Raw genomic sequence first — 18,783 nt, 5'->3', positions numbered from 1 at the left:
CCCTTTTACTAGGAAAAAAACTGCCACCACGGGCCAGTCTTTATAACTCATGGGTTCTCTGCGAACACTTCCAAACGGAGCCCACAGCGGTGTCTTTGTAAGAAAGAAATGCCTGGACTCTGCAGCGAAGTCGTGGGCTTTCTGAGGAAGGGCGGTCCGTGGCACAGGCAGTAAACGCCCGGCGTACCACCACTGTTTCTTGATTATTTGCTCTTACGTTGGTTTGTGAAATGAAACAGAAGCGTTTATAAAAATCGTCAATTCTGGACGTGGGAAACCTCCGACCCCAGCATTGTTTCTAGGAGGAGCTGTGCTGTGGGGGGTGGCGGAGGAAATCTGTGTCAAAATACCACGCGCACCCTTCCCCGGAAAAGAAAATGCAAGTCAAGGCTGGAATCAGGATCCCGGAGCGTCTTCGGATTCCACGCGCCTGCGCTCCCCACCCAGAGCTCGGACTTGGAGAAGTTTTCCCCAGGCGGCCGGTGGGGAGTCTGAGGAGAGTTTATCTAGCCCCCCCCCCCCCCCCCCGCCCCGGTGCTAGGTCTCTACCCTCTCTCGCTGCCCTAGACCCTGAGAACAAAGGCGCTGGAGAGGAAGGTGACCCGCAGCACGGTGAAGGTCCTGCCCAAACACACCGCTCTTTCCCCAGCGCTGGTCCCGAAAGAGTGGATTTTTAATTTTTATTTTAGTTATGAAAGGGAGCATTCATAGGCGAAGTCCCCTGCACTCCCCAGGTACCCATCTCCGCACTCGGGCGCGCCCGGGAAGCCGCCCCGAAGTCCAGCAGGCAGCGCAGAGCGGCGGACTCGGGGTCCAGCCCAGACGCCCGGCCCCAGCCCCGGAGGCTCCCAGCAGATTTCGGGGAGGGGGCTGCGCTCCATTGTTCGCTCCGGCCAATCGGGTCGCCCCTTTCCTCACAGCCAATCCCGCGCCACCCCCGCCTTCCACCCGGGGCGCCCGCCCACCCGCCGCGGGTCCCCACCGCTGCCCCCGCACCCCGGTTCTGGGGAGGCGGGTGACGCTGCAGGTCCCGCCCCCACCCAGCCCGGCGACTGCGTGCTGACGTAATGCGGCGTGCGGGCCGGTGCGGTCGGTCCTGCGAGTCCGTGGGGCCGGAGTTAGTTAGCAAAGAGCCGGCGGGGCGCGCGACCCCCGTCCTCCGCCCGGCGCACTCTCGGCGCACGCCCCCGTCTGCATGGTGGATATTATTTTCCATTATCCCTTCCTGGGTGCCATGGGGGATCCTTCCAAGAGTAAGTCTGCTCTGGGCGTGGGTGTGGGTGGGTCTGTGCTGAACGTGCGGTATTTCTGCTGCAGGAGGATGTTGAACGAATTCTACAAGTGGCTTCTATGGGCCGGGGCGCTGGGCGACACAAAGCCGAACGGATGCTTTTCTCCCGCGGGACGACTGATCCCTTGGCACCCTGCTGTTTTAATTCATAATTACATCCTCTTTCTCCAGCCTGCGAGGCTGGCCTCAGGCTGTGAAGTCTGCTTCTGCTTCACGCTAAGGCAATTAGATGTGGTTTAGGGGTGCGGGGCTCTGCTTTGCTCGCCGGTCTCTCGGTGCTTTCAAATAAGGACTGTTTCTCCACCTTGATCTGGGACATTTAAACCAAGAAATGTCATCGAGGATGCGAGCAGCCTGTGCGGAAGCCGGTGTGCAGTTAGGGCTGCGGGCGCCGCCGTGGGAGGGAGGCCAGCGTCCCGCTCGGCGTGGATGCGGTGGGTCCGCAGAGCTTCCATGCCCGTTTGCTGTCTTCTCACCTACGACGTTAGCGTAGCACAGATCGATAAAACGACTGTATCCAAACGAATGTTATTAATTTTTTTGGAGGGGGGGCGGGGAGGGAAGGCTTTACAAATTCTGTTTTGTTTTGTTTTTCGTTTCCGACTTTCTGGACCTTTAGAAAGTCCGCCTCCTTTTCGTTGCCGGGCGGGCCAGGGCGGCCAAGGCGGGTCTGCAGCCGGGCCTGACTCAAGCCCTTCCCCGCAGAGAAGCCAGGCACAGCCACGTGCGTGGGCTGCGGGAGTCAGATCCACGACCAGTTCATCCTGCGGGTGTCCCCCGACCTGGAGTGGCACGCCGCCTGCCTCAAGTGCGCCGAGTGCAGCCAGTACCTGGATGAGACATGCACGTGCTTCGTGAGAGACGGGAAAACCTATTGTAAACGGGACTACGTCAGGTGAGGCTTCGGGGACCCGGGGGACGCCGGGAACCGGCCCTCCGGACGGCGGCCCCCACCCGAGAGAGCGTGGCCTGGAGTCCCGCGGGCCGCTGACCGCCCGCCCCGCGCCCGCAGGCTGTTCGGCATCAAGTGCGCCAAGTGCCAGGTGGGCTTCAGCAGCAGCGACCTGGTGATGCGAGCGCGGGACAGCGTGTACCACATCGAATGCTTCCGCTGCTCCGTGTGCAGCCGCCAGCTGCTGCCCGGCGACGAGTTCTCGCTGCGGGAGCACGAGCTGCTGTGCCGCGCGGACCATGGCCTCCTGCTCGAGCGCGCGGGAGGTGGCAGCCCGCGGAGCCCAGGCCCGCTCCCGGCGCGAGGCTTGCATCTGCCAGGTGAGCCGCGTCAGCGGGAGGCCGCGTGCAGAGAGAGATTCCGGCGCTGGGACTGCAAGTTGTCCCTTGTGTGTTTCTGTGTGACTGCGGAGCTGCACGCCAGGGAGCCGGCTGGGTGTCCGCGCGGGGAAACCGTCTGTGGATTCCCGTGAGCCTGGATGTGTGTACGATGAGTGTGTGCGTGTGTGTGGAGGGGATTGTGGAGAACTGTGTTCTCCGTTAGGACACGTGGGCCACGGTGCTGGGAGCAGGAGCGGTGGCTGCCCGGAGGTGGAAGGACGAGCGCAGGGCTCGGCTCAGCCCGCCGGGCGGCTCCGAAGACCAACCACCCAACGAAGAGCGGGGGTGTATGTCTGCGTTTTCAGGCCCAGTTTGATGTACGACTTAGCGAAATGCTCATCGGTGGGGAGGGAGCGGGGTCCCAGGACACGCCCCCCGCGCGCAGGGGATGCTGTGGGTCCTGGTGGGGCCGAGGGCCTGCGAGGGAACGTGTCCCCGGCCGGCTGCGCCTGCGGGTGCGGTGTGGTCTGGCACCGCGGCTCCCGTCTCTGCCCTCCTTCTCCTCCGCTATACAACGACTCACTCGGACTGGATGCGCTGTTTGTAAATATTTATCCGTGAATCCATGGCGGGGAGGGGTGGAATACACCCAGTCAGCGCGGCAGGAGCCCATGGGTGTGCAGGCCCGCTGCGAACGCGGGTGTGAAGCGGGATGGAGCAGGAGACGGTGCACTGCGGGCTCGGACGTCCCTTTTGCTTGTCGCGGGCCGCGGGCATCGGGGCCTATCTACCCGGGTGGAGAGAACCCAAAGCCGGGCGAGGGCAGTGCTGTCGAAGGCGGGATGGGGAACCCTGGAGCCTTGAGGGAGGAGCCGCGCCCAGACCGGGGTCCGCGGCCTGGCCCCTGAACGAGGGGGGAAGCCTGTCGAGGGCCCCAGGGAGCGGCCGAGAAGCCCCTAGATTCGAGCAGCACGCGCAGGGGCTCCGCAGGACTCCCTTCCCTCCACATGCTGACCCCGGGGGCGCCTCCATCCCGTTCCTCCGACACCCGGGCTTCTTTCCGAGGGCGACCCCCGTCCCTGTCCCCTGCGGGCATCCGACAGTCTGGTCCGTGCGGGAGGCTCGGCCCGCGGCGGCCACCTCTGCGGTCCGGGAGGTCGCTCCGCACTGCGGGTTGGGGACTCGGGAAGGGACACTATCTTCCGGGTGGAGCGAAGTGACAGGAAGGCAGGCCAACGACACAACGAAATCAAAGAATAAAAGAGAAACGAAGTGGGGCGCAGGGCTGGGCAGGCGGGTGCCGGGCGGACCCCGGCGCTCGCTTACCGCGCGCCCCTCCCGCGCAGAGCCCGGGTCGGGCCGGCAGCCCGCGCTGCGGCCGCACGTGCACAAGCAGGCGGAGAAGACGACTCGCGTGCGGACCGTGCTCAACGAGAAGCAACTGCACACGCTGCGGACGTGCTACGCCGCCAACCCGCGGCCCGACGCGCTCATGAAGGAGCAGCTGGTTGAGATGACCGGCCTGAGCCCGCGGGTCATCCGCGTCTGGTTCCAGAACAAGCGTTGCAAGGACAAGAAGAAATCCATCCTCATGAAGCAGCTGCAGCAGCAGCAGCACAACGACAAGACGGTGAGGGGCCGTGGCCGGAGCGGCGGCGGGCGCGGGGGCGCGGGTTGGTCCCGCTTTCGCACGCCCTGTGCGGGGCAGGCTCTGGGGAAACGGGGTAGCGGGACTCTCCGCGGGGCTCGTGCCTGTGCCTTCAGAGCAGGGCTTTCGGTGGGACCCAGGGCTCCTTAACTGTTGTATCTGAGCTCGGGTCTCCTTGCCCCCGCGGCCGCCCTGAGTGGGGGTCGCTGGAGCTCGGTTGGGGCCGGTGAGTCCCCCGTACCTGGCGAGGATGCGGCCCCAGGCCTCGCGTTCCCTTGGCCTGTGGCTCCCGCCACTGCGGCCGGCCTGTGGTGGCGGATCTGCGGGCCCGTGGGGTCTTCGCTGGGGAAGGAGGGCTCTCCAACCCAGGGGCGGTCGCTCGCGCGCCTCCCCGCAAACCGCTTCAGGCTACAAACTGCGAGCCGGTGCCCGGGGCCTCAGTCCCAAAGGTGGCGGGAAGCTCACGACCTAACCGGAGCGCGCCCCGCCCCTACTTCTGCTTGTCCCGAAGAGCCTGCAGGGACTGACGGGGACGCCGCTAGTGGCCGGCAGCCCCATCCGCCACGAGAGCGCCGTGCAGGGCAGCGCGGTCGAGGTGCAGACGTATCAGCCCCCGTGGAAAACTCTCAGCGAGTTCGCGCTGCAGAGTGACCTGGACCAACCTGCCTTCCAGCAGCTGGTGAGGCTCGGGAGACCCCAGGACTCCGGCTGGGACGCAGCGATTTGGCCCGGGGAGGAGGACTTCCCCTGGGCGACCCGCTGGGACAGCCGTAGGCAGTCGGGGGGCTGGTTGGGGGGGCGCAGGGGGGCTGCACCCCAGCCCGTAATTCCCTCTCAACCAGATCTCCCGGGATTAACGCGCGCACAGGAGAGGTCGAGGGAGTAACCGGCCCGCAACCCCGCCCTAATACCCCTGAGCGCACTTGGTGACCCCTCCGCTGTGTCTGAAGGGCTTGCTCCCAGCACGCGCGGCGCGTCCCCGAGGGGCTTGGGACCCGGAGCCCCGGCGCGGACGCGTCTTCACCGCGCTTACCCGGTGCCCCCAGGTCTCCTTTTCTGAGTCCGGCTCCCTGGGCAACTCCTCCGGCAGCGACGTGACCTCCCTGTCCTCGCAGCTCCCGGACACGCCCAACAGCATGGTGCCGAGTCCGGTGGAGACGTGAGGGGATCCCCGGCCCGCGGACCGCGCATGCTCCCTGCATGACACTCGCCCGTGCTCAGGCCCTGCCTGCCGAAAGCTCTCGCTTTTGTAATTGTTATTATTGTTATTTAAAGAGAAAGGACAGAGAGAAGTGTCAAGAGGGCCTCGGGCGCCAGGACGCACCTGCTTTCACCAGGCTGGAGAACCCTGCTCGGAGGACTTGTATATTCTCAGAACCAGGATTTGGGATTTACTAGCGTTAACCGAGTCCTCTCCTCTCCCCGCGCCCGCGCCCCCGCGGCTCTGGCGCTCCAGCGGGGAGGACGGGACAGCGGAGAGCAGCAGACCTCAACCCCCCAAAGCGCATGATTGCTGGAAAAAGTAGAACCAAGACTTACCTTGAAAAATGTTTAAATTATCAGTCGACGGAGGACAGAGCGTGTGAGCCTTTGACGAACAGAACGTAAGTTATTGTTATTTATTGTAAGAACAGCCGGTTCATAGTGGGACGAATATTTTCATCTTAATAAAAAAACCAATAACCGGATGCGAGGCTGCTCCTGTGTGCCGCCGGCGCCGCGGGCCGGGCCTCGCGCAGTCCTCGAGCCTCGCCTCGCGCCTCGTCGCCGCCCCGCGTGTGCACGAGGGACCGCCCGGCAGGGATTGGGCGCCACGCGGTGGGCGGCCCGGCGAGGATTGGACGCCGGGCGCCGCTGGGCCCGGCGGGGATTGGACGGCATGCGAAGGGCGGGGCTGCGTCCGTGCGCGCGAGCGCCAGGCGGCCGGAGGCGGCGCGCCCCCTGCGGCGCCCCTCCCAGACCAGAAGCTGGTCCCCAGAGCGCGCGCGACGGGCGGGGCCGCCCCTTTCTCGCGGGAAGCTGAGCCTCTCGGTGGCCGCCGTGGGGCGCCCTCGGGCCTGAGGTGAGGCTCGCCCGGGCAACTGCGGTTCCCGTAGCCCCTCACTGGTTGGGGTTCCGGGTCCTCGTGTCTGTCTGGGGCCCCCACGGGCTGGGCGCACGGGGTGTCCAGGCCGCTGCTTGGGGGTCTCGCCTTTATTAATTCTCGTCTAGACGGAGGACAGGAGCGCGGCGGCCCCTTATCTGCTCCGGCATCACCTGCAAGCGATACAGCGCAGGAGCCACAGGGCCCCGCCGGCCGCGAGTCCACCAGAACCAGTCTGGCGTGTCTTTGGTTTATTTTCTTTCCAGACCCGAATGCAGGGGCGGGGATGGCCCGGGTCACTCGGTGTGACATTTCAAACCCTGCCACTTGTTTTCTTGAAAACTGGCTTTAGAGGTCGCAGGAAATAACCGAGAGATACCGAATCTGCAGCAGCCCCGGGCAAGCACACAAAACGCAGGCTCAGGTTTTACCCTTCAAATATTTAACCCTTTGGCAGCCTCGCTGGTGGGCGCGCGAATGCCAGTCTCCAGCCAACCCATTGCTCTTGAAGAACCTCTGGATTGGGTTTCCGTTTCCTTGTCCCCGAAGTTAAATGACCCACAAGTACATCCTTATTTGCCCAGGAGTGGTTTTGAAAGAGGGCAACGCTCAGAGGACAGTCGCCCTCTTAAGTCAGGTAGAGTCTGGTGACGACAAATGTGTCTGAGGGGCACCTGTGGTCACGGGGCAGAGAAGGATGTGCCCTCCGTTGAAAGCCACGGGCTGCTTGGAGGGCCTGAGGGCACGGTAGGTTTTTCCAGCAGAGCTGACCGCAGGATTCCGTCATCCTTGCTTCGCCCGCCCCCCACCCCCCACCCCGCTGGAGGTGGAAGGCTGGAAGACTGGCTGGCAATTATTGAAAGAAAGTGGGGGGAGGTGTGGAAATGGGGCCATATTTCTATTTTGCTTCCTGAAACTCAAGGTGATGCTAGCACAAAAATTAGAACATCCCCCTTCTTTGGGATTTAGAAAGTGGTGCTGGAAACGTACAGATAAGGAGATATGTAGGGTTAATGAGGACCAGCTTTGCCTCTTACGTATCCAGAAACGGTTTTAATAATCAGGGTTATTCTTTGAGGCTTCATTCCCTTAACTTAGACCATTCCCTCCAAAACAGAAATATAGTTATTTCCTTTTACCTTGTAGCTGGCGACACTCCCAACTAATCTTACTGTAGAAAACTTTTGATTTATACAATTAGGTTTTGTCATAAAAAAAAAAAAAAACGGGTTCTTGAATACAGACGACTTTCACTAATGGTTGTTATTAATTAGATCCAAATTTTTGCTTTTGACAGACTACAGTAGTTTAATGTTTCAAGTGGAAGCATCCAGTTGCAGTCATCTCTTCCTTTATCATCCACAGACCAAAAAATCTAATTCCTCCTTTTGATATTTATTTGAGCGTGTCTGTTTTTGGGTGTTGGGAAATGATGGAAGTGGTTACTGTGTGTTGGGATGGCTGCAACTGCCTGTGTGACCGTATAAAGCAGCAGCAGCAGCAGCAGCAGCAGCTCTTCCCCTGCAGTCTGCTAGCCAGGCAGAGGAGCACATCGTTTCCCACGTAGGTTCCTTGGTGAGGGGTCAGATCTATGGTTGGTTAGTTACATTAATTAGTTTTAATGGTTCCCAGGTCATCTTTATACATTTTCTGCAATACAGTAGGGATTTTCTTGTAAATTAAATTAGCTGTAACCATTACAAGTGTTGCATTTTATGTTTACTGAACTTTTAATGTGAGCCAGTTGTGTAGTAAAAAGTTTGGTAAAAGAGGCTATGGGTGGGAAATAGGGGTTAGTTATTTGACTAGATTAACTTTACAATAAGACATTGTATGAGTATTTAATCATTTTGGATAGCTCTATGAAATTGAGGCAGTAAAGGGATTCCCCGAGATGGAAAAGTTTATGGCTATTATACCACAAAATTTAATACATATTGAAATTTGGGGACCCTGTGCCAGTATCGCCAACAAACTTTAGTATTTAATGGATTGTGGGACAGAAATCAGCTTTTCAGTTTTGAATACGGAATAGCTTAAAGTTCAGTTTTCTCAGAGCTGCAATATTGGGTTAAAGTGAGACACTGTCTAAAATTGTTCCCTAGACAACATGAGATTCTGCTAGTGCTGCTTTGGGGGAGGGGCGAAAATCCTCACACAGTTAGTTGGCTCTTTTCCTCCCAAAAGAGAGCAAGAGGATAACCTGCATAGCAGTGGGCTGGGGAGAGGAAACAATGAATGAATAATAAACTATTTGCAGAGAAGTTGCAATGGAGTTGATAAAAGCAGGAAATTCAGAGTTTATTAAACTGATGTAGGGAAGATTAGAAGCTTTTACATGCAGGTCTGATTGATGTAAAGGAAAACTTTCTTCAAGATACAGATTCGATGCCCTAACGAGGGCTGTGTAAGCAATTACAGACTAGCACCTGGTTGACAGAGGCTGTGCCTGGAGTTGCAGATAAAGGGAGCCAGACTGGTAATGGGACAGGAAGTGCACAAGGACCTACTCCTTGGGGATCCCGGTGTGGATTTGGGTGGCGAACAGCCCGGTTTAAAAAGCAAGTTTCGGGCCCTGCAGCAATTGTGTCAGAAAGGAGGGAGTGCCAGGGGAGTCCGGCCTTGGGACTGGGGCACCTGCTGGTCAAGCAGGTCGTCCGTTGGCGGGAGAGCGGACCGGGAATGAGACGGGCGCCGAGTGTGGGCAGTTCGGCTGCTAAGGCAGGAGGAGATCCCTGTGTTGGGGTGCGGTAGCAGGGGGAGGAAAGTGGAAGAACAGGGGTAGTGGGGAGTAATCCCTCCCCAGATTACTGAGACCCAAGGGTTGAGAGCTGACCAGGAGCTCCGAAGAAAACGACCCACGGCTCTGCAGCTGCACCGGGAGCGAGGGGCGGCAGAGAGGTCCTGGCCCAGGTTCAGCAGGGAGGCGGCTCCAGAGGCAGCTTGTCGGCAGGGCGGCTCTCCGGGGCGGGTTCTGGCCCCTGAGTGCCTGGGCGGCCCAGAGCAGCGAAACCATCCGCTCCCACCGCTGACTCCGTTAGTTAGTTACGGCTTTTGAGCAAGTTTCCGATTAGATAAGCTTATTTTATTGAGAAGCGTCCTGGAGCAAATCTTATAAATATCTGATGTTTCCTCTCCGCACCTGCGAGTCTGGTCGGTCCGGGATGAGGTTCTCCTTCTGTTTTGGGTTTTACAGCTGGACTTCTGCTTTGTCCTGATTTGCACACCAATAAAAACCACTCACGCGGGGGACTTCTATCCGAACAAACGTCAGGAGGTGGGCTTGCTTTGGAAAAACGGAAGAAAATTCTCTTTTCTAGGCCCCCAGCCCCAGACTTGAATCTGATACATATTCAGAACAATTTTTCCAGCCAGATCTTTGTTCTTGGTAATGTCTGATCCTTATCCGACAGGAGAGATTACCGATGTCACTCAGTGACCAGCTTAGCGTTTAGCGCTGGCTACCGGCCTCCGGGGCAGAGCGGGGAGAACAGGACAGACCAGGTCAACGTCCCTGTCTCCAAGCCACACTGCTTCACAATTCTTTCAGAAAACACTTCAGGGTGATTCACTAGGGCTGATCTTTTTGTATCTGGACTTTTTTCTGGAGAATAACTTCAATCTGTGGGGCAGCAGAGGCTCTGCACTGTTTGGGCAGACCAATGACCAATGCTCTAAATTCATTTCAAATGGCCCCCCCAAACATGTGTAATTAAAATGTAAAAGTGTTATAAACGTCTTTGCTCCAAATCTTAGGGAGGGAAATCCAGAACTGGTTAACTTTTAAGTCTTTAATTAAATTACTTACTGAGCTGGAGTTAGCATTCTCCTTTCAAATTTTATTGCCTTAACAAGAAAAGTCACCACTGGAAACAGAATAAGTTATTTTATTACAAGAACAAAACAGACTTGCTAATTTTGTGTCTAATTTCACACATATTACAAATGCAAAGTATATAAGATTGAAGTTACCAAACTGCAAAAGATTGTGCATAAATGAAATAAACAACTTGCAGTGTTAGCAAGTAGAACATTAAAGTATCTACAGTCATTATAAATAGTTCAAAGTATATACCATATCTACAGCACAGGGGGACTATAAACACGTGAAAATGACTTTTCTTAAGAACAGTTAGAACGTTTGAACAATTTGAAATATTAATGAGGGTACTCAAATATAGAACCAACCAAAGCATTTTTTTATTTTTCTTTTTTTAAGAAAAACTGCCGAGCTTCTTCCCAGGCCTGCTGAGGAAATCTGTTAGGCAGCTCAAGATAGTCTTGGGATCCAAGGCTTTTTTCTGAGAGGAAAATGGAAAAGAATTAAATGTAAAAGAGTAAAAGTTAAATTCTTTGAAATCTAAGGAATTAACATCAATTTGATATCTGAGTAATAAAATGGAGACATAACTTCAGATAAACTGTGGCACAATTTATGTAACAAGGCAATTGATCTACCGTATAAAATACATATTTTAATCACAATCTATTTTATGCTTCTAATATATTCAGACATTAGCCCCTATGTAAAACATTATGAAAAAAGTTGACAGCCATATATTCTACCCTTAAATTAGCCTCAAAGGGGTAAATATGTATGTAAACTTGACATATTTTCTAAAACTGTTTGTTTAATTGAAAACATGCTTTTAGTTTAAATAAAACGTTGAAAATGCTCAAATCTGGCATTCAGTCACCCAACAAAGCAGAGGGTACCGTTAGGAGCTTTACTGAGTACTGATGTGAGCAAAGCAAGTAATCCCACCACTGGGCCACCGTCGAGCAGCAGAGCTGAAAACCCAAACTCTTCCACTGTGGTCAGAGTGTGCTGCTTCCAGCAGCTGATGCATGCTTAGAGGTTCACCTGGGCCATGGACTCAAAACGACTTGAAACATTTTATGGGGACTTAGTCAAAAGTTCCCCTAAGCCAGGGGTGTCAAACTCATTTTCACCGGGGGCCCGCCACATCAGCCTGGTGGTTGCCTTCAAAGGGACGAATGTAATTTTAGGACTGTGTAAATGTAACTTCTCCGTAACAGTAGAAGTAAGGGGCCGGGACGGATAAAAGAAGGTGGAGGGCCAGATTCGGCCACCGGCCTGGTGTGTAACACTTGTGCCCTAAGCAAAAGGGGTACAGATTTCAAAGGTACAAAATGGCAACTTAGTGAGGTGTCATCATTTTCTTTTCAATTAAGTGAGCATTTATGAGCTGTCACCAAATACAGTGATGACTCTGAGTCTCCACTTGCTGCTGTGTGAATTAGATTCACTGTAGTGGGGGGAAGCATGGAAGTCAGAGAAGACGGTTCCTGGGAAAAGAAAGGAGGAGCAGAGACTCCCAAGGCCTCAGCCCACTGAGCAGCAGAGGAACTGCCTGCTCATACACAGCAAATGGTGACTCATCCTTACAGTAAGGAGAAAGGAATTAAAAAAAAAAGGGCTATACTTCTTACTGGCAAAGAAATTGCTCTATGGTTATAAATAAATGCATTAGCAGATTTTTGTGGGTATTTTCACATATTCAAAATTTTAAACCTGGTTTTGTAAGAAATAGCAACAAATTATGCTTTTCCTGGATTTTCCCAGGTAGCTTCCAATAGTGTTTTGTTTTTTTTTTCTTTTACGGCTATGACTGAGTCAGGGCAAAACTGAACTTGCACACTACTTGTGGCTTAGACAAATGATAGGAACTATGATGTTGACTCGAATTTCTACAAAGGAGAACAGTGTTTACTTCTGAGTACCTGAGACAATAGAACATTGTATTTTTCGTGACTTTGTTACAGTTTACTTATAGTCTCTTCTATGTACTTTTCAACACCTGCCCACTATAGATAACTGTGTGTGTGTGTGTGTGTGTGTGTGTGTGTGTGTGTGTGTGTGTGAGAGGAGGGGGGGGCGGAGAGACAGAGCCTGAGTTGACTTCCCTCCCCCTCACTGCTGCCTACCCCCAAATAAGGACTCATTGATGGGTGCCCTACGGGTCCTGCCAGGACTGGGCCTGTGAATCGCACTGCAAAGCCCACCAGACTGATGGGAGACTGGGGGGATCTGGCCCAGGGTCTCAACACAGACGTGGTCATGGCACTCAGAGCAGCCCGCACTCGCCGTCACAGACCAGGCAGCGAGACGCTTAAATCCCACAACTCGGGCTCTGACGGCAGGAAACGCCTCAGCGGGGACACTACGGGAACAAAACCTTGTAATCTGCTGGCTTTTTCTCCACAGAAAACAATTTTATGTTTCTTATTTCGATAAAAAAATTCAAGTAGTTGAACTTAGGGGGAAATAGGGACTACTAGCATCGATAGTTTTATTTTGAACACGGATAGGGAACCAAAATTATGTGATGTGAGTACTTATGTAAGTAATTGGGCCGACATTAGTGATCTGATTGTCTCCTGTGTTACCAAGTACATCTAGCAATTATTCATCATTTATTATATCTCCAATGTGGTGACTGTAAAGTATACAAAGACGTTTTGTGCTTTCCTTTAACATTCATAGATTTCTTCGGATGTTCTGATACTCTCGTGATTGACGACAAAGTCGATTTCTTTACTCACTGAAATACACTTGGTATCTAAATCTCAAATATTTTAGGCAGTGTAGTAAGTTAATTTCTCTAATGGCTCCAGAGGTGGAGTAAGAAACATGTCTGTCCAGCTAACAAACACGTGACACTGAGGTTACTGGAGACATACCTTTGGGCCGATGAGACCGGGCATCTCCCTGACTTTGATTCTGTGCAGAGTCCTGTGTGAGACAAGCAAAGTGTATTCATCCAACTGAGGAGCAGAGAATTTCACTGAGGGAGGCTTTAAAAATGCTTCTGAATTCTGAGACAACTATTGTTGCATGAATACTTTAGAGCCCAAATATAAGAGCTGAAGGAAGGTTCTCATAAATTTAAATCAAATAGATAGATGACTTTTAAATTCTGGTCAACTATCACCAGGGCCAGCTTGCTGGCTACTGTGGAAACTACAATTTATATCTAACAAAACACTTTAGTCAAATTTACTGTCTTGAAATAGACAATTTTTGACATTTTAAAAAAAGTACCACTAAAAGCTGTTAGGTATTCTGTAGCTAGGTCTTAAATTTTAATAATTTTACTTTTAGATGTGAGGTGAAAAATGTAGAACAGAAAAATTTCAGAAACTATCAGATCCTACTTTTAATATTTTCTAGTGGCTAGTAATAATCTAGCACATGGGACCTTATAGAACCATTTTATAAACCAGAACTGAATGTATTTTCATTTCCCTGAGCACACTTATCTATAGAAAAAAAAAAACTTAAGTCCACTATCCTAACATTCTATCCCAAATAAGCATTCTAACAAATCCATGTAGCATTTAGAGAATTTTTGTGTTAAAATATATGTTAACTGTGTGTTAAATTTACGTTTACTTACATTTGAATGTTTGTTGAATGCAATAGAGCAGAATACATTTAGAAGTATCCACAGATCAACCACAGATGAAAACAAGTAACATATATGATCTTTGCTACTTCAGATTCTGGTATCATTTGTATTTTTATAAACTGTTTCCCAAGCAGCTGAAGATATGTGGCACTAAGCCGACACAGATGCAGAGTGTGCTCTTTGCTCTGCTCTCCCCTTCTCGGTTAAGGACCCTCTCTGCTGAGGCCACGAAATCCGCACACCACGTCCCTGGCTGTCCCTGCCCCCGTTCCCACCACACTTTTCTGCACAACACTTAACACCGTCTGACAGCTGTCTGTTTTCCGTTTGACTCCCCCCTCACCCCAACTTTAAGGAGAGATCTGTGAAGGCAGGGATTTTTATATTTAATTCACTACAGTATTGCCAGTGCCTGGAGTGGCGTGCTGCACGCTGCAGGCACTCACAAGTTTCCTGCCCAAAGAAAGAGGAACAATTTCAATGAAAGATCACAGTCTTAAGAATCTCTAAAAAAGTATTTTCTTATTTACTCCAATCCTAAGTAAGTTTCTAAGAATATGTGTAGAATACTAAATATTGACATGGTGGCTTTATTAAGATTTTGATTGAACCATAACTTTATGAAAATTTGTACTTCACCTGTAGATCTCAATATCTTTGAAAAAAAATTCAGAAAATGGAACCCAGCCTCAAACAAAACAACTAAGCTGAAAATAAAATATTTCTAAACACAGTTGATCTCGTTGTGTTTATAAGTTGATCACCTAATAGAGGATAGTTTACAAAATGTAAAGCACTGTTTCTAAGGTGAAGACGGTTTTGGGACTCTTTAGCCATTCCACCCAGCTGGGCACCATCACCCCCTCAACAGGGATACGTGCACATTGGCCAGGACGAGGCACGCAACCAGCACAGAGCTCGGCTTTCTGTTTCATTATCATATTATCGTCCACCAATCATGTGTGTTTCAAGGAGTGAAAACTCATTGGTTTTGTGGTGGAATATTTGAAAGAAAATGGAAAATTTTCAGGAAATAATGACGTACAAGGACAGAAAAAATTACAGGATTAGCTATTTGCAAATATTACAGAATAGACAAGCTGATCTTTGTACTGGCAACTGACCGAGTTCCTGCAGACGCGGAAGTACTGCTTTGCTTTGCCACAGCACTAATTCTGATGCCAGTCCTACAGAAGGTAACTGCATCAGAAAATAGAAGGCCACAGTTAAAAGTTTCTGACTTTTCTAAAAGCAATATAACAGGTTTTTATTATACACACAGATGTGTGTATATATATGAATAATATTTATTTAAACATTTACAAATACACTGAAGTTTTAATTGATCTTTCTTCAGCAATCATTACCTATCCCCCTTACAGCCAGACTAAGCGTAAGATAAAAGGAACCATTAAAGCCTTAAAGAAGTCTGGCAGTCTTTTAAAAACATTTCCTCAGTGTGGGCTTACTTCATTAATTGGGATAAATACCCTTTCCTTGAAATCCTAAAACTAGAAATACACAACATTCGACCCCAGTTTTACCATCCGGTATTGTACAAATTAATTTTCAAGCACAGAAATAGGTGAGATTTCTAAAAGGCAGTGTGGATGGCAAAGATGCAGCTGGTTCGCTTTTTCTTTTCAACAGCATCGGTTAACACACACAGCCAGAGAACTGGGCGCAGCACAGACGTACCTGAATGAACGTGGCCAGCAGCACGCAGCTCATCTCCTGCTCCAGGATGATCTTGTTCTGGCGGTTGTTGTAACAAGCGGCGATAAGGGAAGGGAACAGCACCTTGACCAGCCGAGGGTCACTGAAGTACTGGAAGGGCAGCTGGCACAGCTTCTGCAGCACCGTGGGGTGGCGTCCGGACTGCACGATGACCTGGGACACAGGAGCAACCCAGGTCAGATGCCAGCTTTCCCTCGCCAAGTGTCAGGAAGAAGTGTGGAGAGCAGGCTGCAGGAGTGTGAGGAGGAAGAGAAGACTCCTGACTCTGTACCTGAGCTTCATTTAAGTGATATTTGAAAGGAGCAGAAAGTAAGTAATCTCATCTGACTGAAGGAAAAGACTCCGAAAGTTCTGCAGCCACTGGAGAGAAGAAGCCTGCTACGTGGAGCCCCGACAAACACACAGCGGCGACACAGCGGCGACAGAGCACCCAGCACTACTCTCCCCAGGGCAGGGCAGCCATTTCCTTAAACCTGCAAACAGCTCCGTCACCAGGACACCCTCTCCCGCAGCCCTGCCCACTGCCATCCCGATTGCTCACAGAATTACCGAATGCGCATAAATCTATTCCGTATGCAGACAAGCCCTGGGAGGAAAAGGGGATTGTAAGGGGAGAGGACAATTTCAGCCCAGGCTCCGAAAGGTCCCTCCTCCGATCCACATTCCTTATCTGTGTTTCCATCAGTGCCATTGAGTCTAAAAAGGAGAATTGTTTAGATAAATGAGACCTTTGTCTCAAGGCAGGCTAGGTTTACAGCTGTGTACATTTTAAGAAATGGCAATGCAATTAATGGGCTTGTAGGGAAGCCCTCCTGATTTACTCCCCGGGCCCTCAACATAAACTAAGAAATGTCAAAATCAGATAACCCTGATTCAAGTAACCCTGACTAGACGGTTCTAAAATGAAAGAGCTGGGTGACCCCACTTCTTGGTATCAGAGGAACCTCAGGGAGGAAGCCTAGGAACACTGTAAAATCTAAGGTCAGGACGGTAAATTGTACTTGGAAAACACAATTTTACAGGTACACAGGCAGGCAGGACTGCATTCAAATTAAAACCAGAAGGAAAGAATGAGGCTGCAGAGGCATCAGAAACATAAATTACAGGGATTTACAAGTTTTCAAAGTACTTTTAACAATACTTTAGGAACACACTCTCAGATGATAATGCAGTTTGGTTTAAGAACAAAATCAACAGAGTAATAGTTCACATATTTTACTTCAATAGCTAAAATGACATCAAAAACCTTTAGAGAATGTTGATAGGGACTTGTTAATACCTTGAAATCCAGCAGGAATTCTAAAGACTTGCAGCACAACAATTCAGCACATGGCTGTGTGCTGCCGTTTCTGACACTGGCGGAGAAAAATATGTCCCATCATCTACTTTATTGATAAAGCATTTACTTAAATCTGTAATTATTAGCTACGAGTTCTGTAGCACAGCCAAATGATCACCACTTTCGGATCCATAAGGACACCATTAGAAGTCTCTTTCTCCCCTTTGACAAAAATTAAGGACAAGTTTTTTATTTGGAAGTTAGTTGTTAAAATGCTATGATCAGAAGATCCACTAATTGAAAAGTTATTACACTGGCTGGCCTGGCTGGCACAGGAACAGTCCTAACTCAAAGACGACAACTCCTGGTTCTTGGTAAATGGGCAGAAAACAGGAGCGCCCAACGGGACCTGCCTCGCCCGGACCCGCACTGAGGTGACGCAGAGCCCTTAAGGGCCTGTCAGCCCCTGCAGGAACAGTGCAGAGCTGCCTGTGGAGGAGGCGGATTTCCAGAGGCCACCAGCAGTGGAGTGAGATGACCTACCTATAAGCCCCTGGTTTGTGAAGAGACTAACGGATGCAGGCAGTTTGGTTACCTTGGGGTAAGGAGTTCTACCCACAGGACCACTTAGGACAGACCACCAGGGAACAGGTCAGGGGGCCACAAGGGGAGGTGCGAGCCATACCCCCAGCCTCGCTGTGAGGACATCTCCTCGGCACTGTGTTTTGAACCATGTTTTCCGCACTGTGGGGAGACAGGGTTGGGAGGTCCAGGAAGGGGCTGACCTGTAGCACTGAGACTCGGGTGAGACCACTGCAGGGTGGTTCAGCTGGGCTTGTGAGTCGGCTGGACTAGGCTGAGCACCCCCTTACGGGCAGGGAAAGAAGGCCAGGGTGCCAGCAGCCCGGCCCGGACACTCAGGGCCCTGCGGGGCGAGGTCAGGACTGTTTTCTTTCATCCAGGCCCTAAGGTGGTCCGACGTCACCTTGGACTGCTGAAGTGTTCCAAAGGTAGTAGAAAGTCAACAGAGAGTTCTCGTGGAACATGAAAGTCTTGCTGAATGAAAGGAATGTACACAATTCAGGGAAAGCTCAGATTTACAATACAGTGTTTTTTATCTGCTTTCCCGATGGAGCTATAACTAAATCAATTACTGCTGGTCTGTCACCTTTGTTTATAAAGGTGGGCACCACTCTGAGCCTGGCCAGGCCACCTGCCCCTCCCTTTAGCTTACACAGGCCAACACCACCCTAAAAGGGCTTCCCATAGAACACTGTGCCACACCGGGAGGGGCCTGGACAGCAGAGATGGTGGGCAGGGGCTGGGACAGCCCCCTCGCACTGAGAAACTACCTCTCAGATATGATGTCCACTTTCAGCTAGTCATGTGACCTGGGCAAATCACCCAGTAGCTCTGGGTTTGAAGGTGAAGAATTTCTTAAAAAGTAAACTTTTCGTTGATGTACACATAACCCTTGAGTGAACAGCTGAATTTTCACCAAGTGAACATAACTCTGTTGCCAGTACCCCCAAAAAGCAAATATGACCCAAGTGCTCGATCTCCAACCCTGCCACCTGTCCGCACCAGCAGACATGCTCACTGACTTTTGGAGGGGATGGGGAGGGAGAAAGAGAGGGAGAGAAACATTGACTTGTTGCCTCTCATATGTGTCCTGACTGGGGGGCTGAACCCGCAACTCGGATATGTGCCCTGACCGGGAATCGAACCTGGGAACTTTGTTTTATGGGAGGATGCTCCCAACCCACTGAGCCGCACCAGCTACAGTCTCTCTCGTGGAAAATTAGACTGCTGTGCTTTGAATGGAAGGCCAGTCGTGCGGAAACTGTACTGGATTCTCAGAGGGAGGCTCAGGCCTTCTCGGGTCCGCTCTTGATCACCCTCTGCAGAGGCTGGAGGCATGACCCACAGGCACTGATGGGGGGACTTTTCCCCAGGTCCTGGTCCTCACCACTTTTTCCTTTAGTATCACTGGGGTCGGAAGAGGGAGAGGCAGGGAGAGAGATACTCCCATTTCCTCTT

At 51.7% G+C, this 18,783-nt stretch overlaps 2 protein-coding genes across 8 annotated transcripts in view; one reads left to right on the top strand and one right to left on the bottom strand.

Moving 5' to 3' along the window:
* The first annotated feature begins 1,083 nt into the window (after window positions 1-1,083).
* On the top strand, window positions 1,084-15,436 carry ISL2 (ISL LIM homeobox 2). Of its 2 annotated transcripts, XR_011650447.1 has the most exons (7): window positions 1,084-1,253; window positions 1,997-2,186; window positions 2,304-2,563; window positions 3,910-4,193; window positions 4,723-4,890; window positions 5,258-5,815; window positions 15,378-15,436. XR_011650447.1 is itself a non-coding variant. In XM_053913439.2 (6 exons), exons 1-6 carry the CDS (start codon window positions 1,196-1,198, stop codon window positions 5,372-5,374), a joined length of 1,077 nt encoding a protein of 358 aa, XP_053769414.1. In that variant the 5' UTR covers window positions 1,084-1,195; the 3' UTR covers window positions 5,375-5,892. The 2 variants fall into 2 exon arrangements, 1 of the variants encoding a protein (XP_053769414.1); XM_053913439.2 differs by lacking the exon at window positions 15,378-15,436 and having other exon boundaries at window positions 5,258-5,892.
* The window catches only part of SCAPER (S-phase cyclin A associated protein in the ER), a 147,886-nt gene continuing 139,268 nt past the window's right edge, over window positions 10,166-18,783 (bottom strand). For all 6 annotated transcript variants that reach the window (XM_024561821.2, XM_024561822.2, XM_045196660.2 and 3 more), the window contains 3 exons: window positions 15,426-15,617; window positions 13,000-13,051; window positions 10,166-10,595 (listed from right to left, as the gene is read on the bottom strand). In XM_024561821.2, coding sequence (XP_024417589.1) covers window positions 10,495-10,595; window positions 13,000-13,051; window positions 15,426-15,617 — 345 coding nt within the window. In that variant the 3' untranslated portion in view covers window positions 10,166-10,494. The remainder of the gene's footprint in view (window positions 10,596-12,999; window positions 13,052-15,425; window positions 15,618-18,783) is intronic.

Source organism: Desmodus rotundus, chromosome 10, assembly GCF_022682495.2.
Source record: "Desmodus rotundus isolate HL8 chromosome 10, HLdesRot8A.1, whole genome shotgun sequence".
Classification (NCBI taxonomy): Eukaryota; Metazoa; Chordata; class Mammalia; order Chiroptera; family Phyllostomidae; genus Desmodus; species Desmodus rotundus.
The sequence above is the reverse complement of the archived record's forward strand: the minus strand, read 5'-3'. Positions and strand labels throughout refer to the sequence as shown.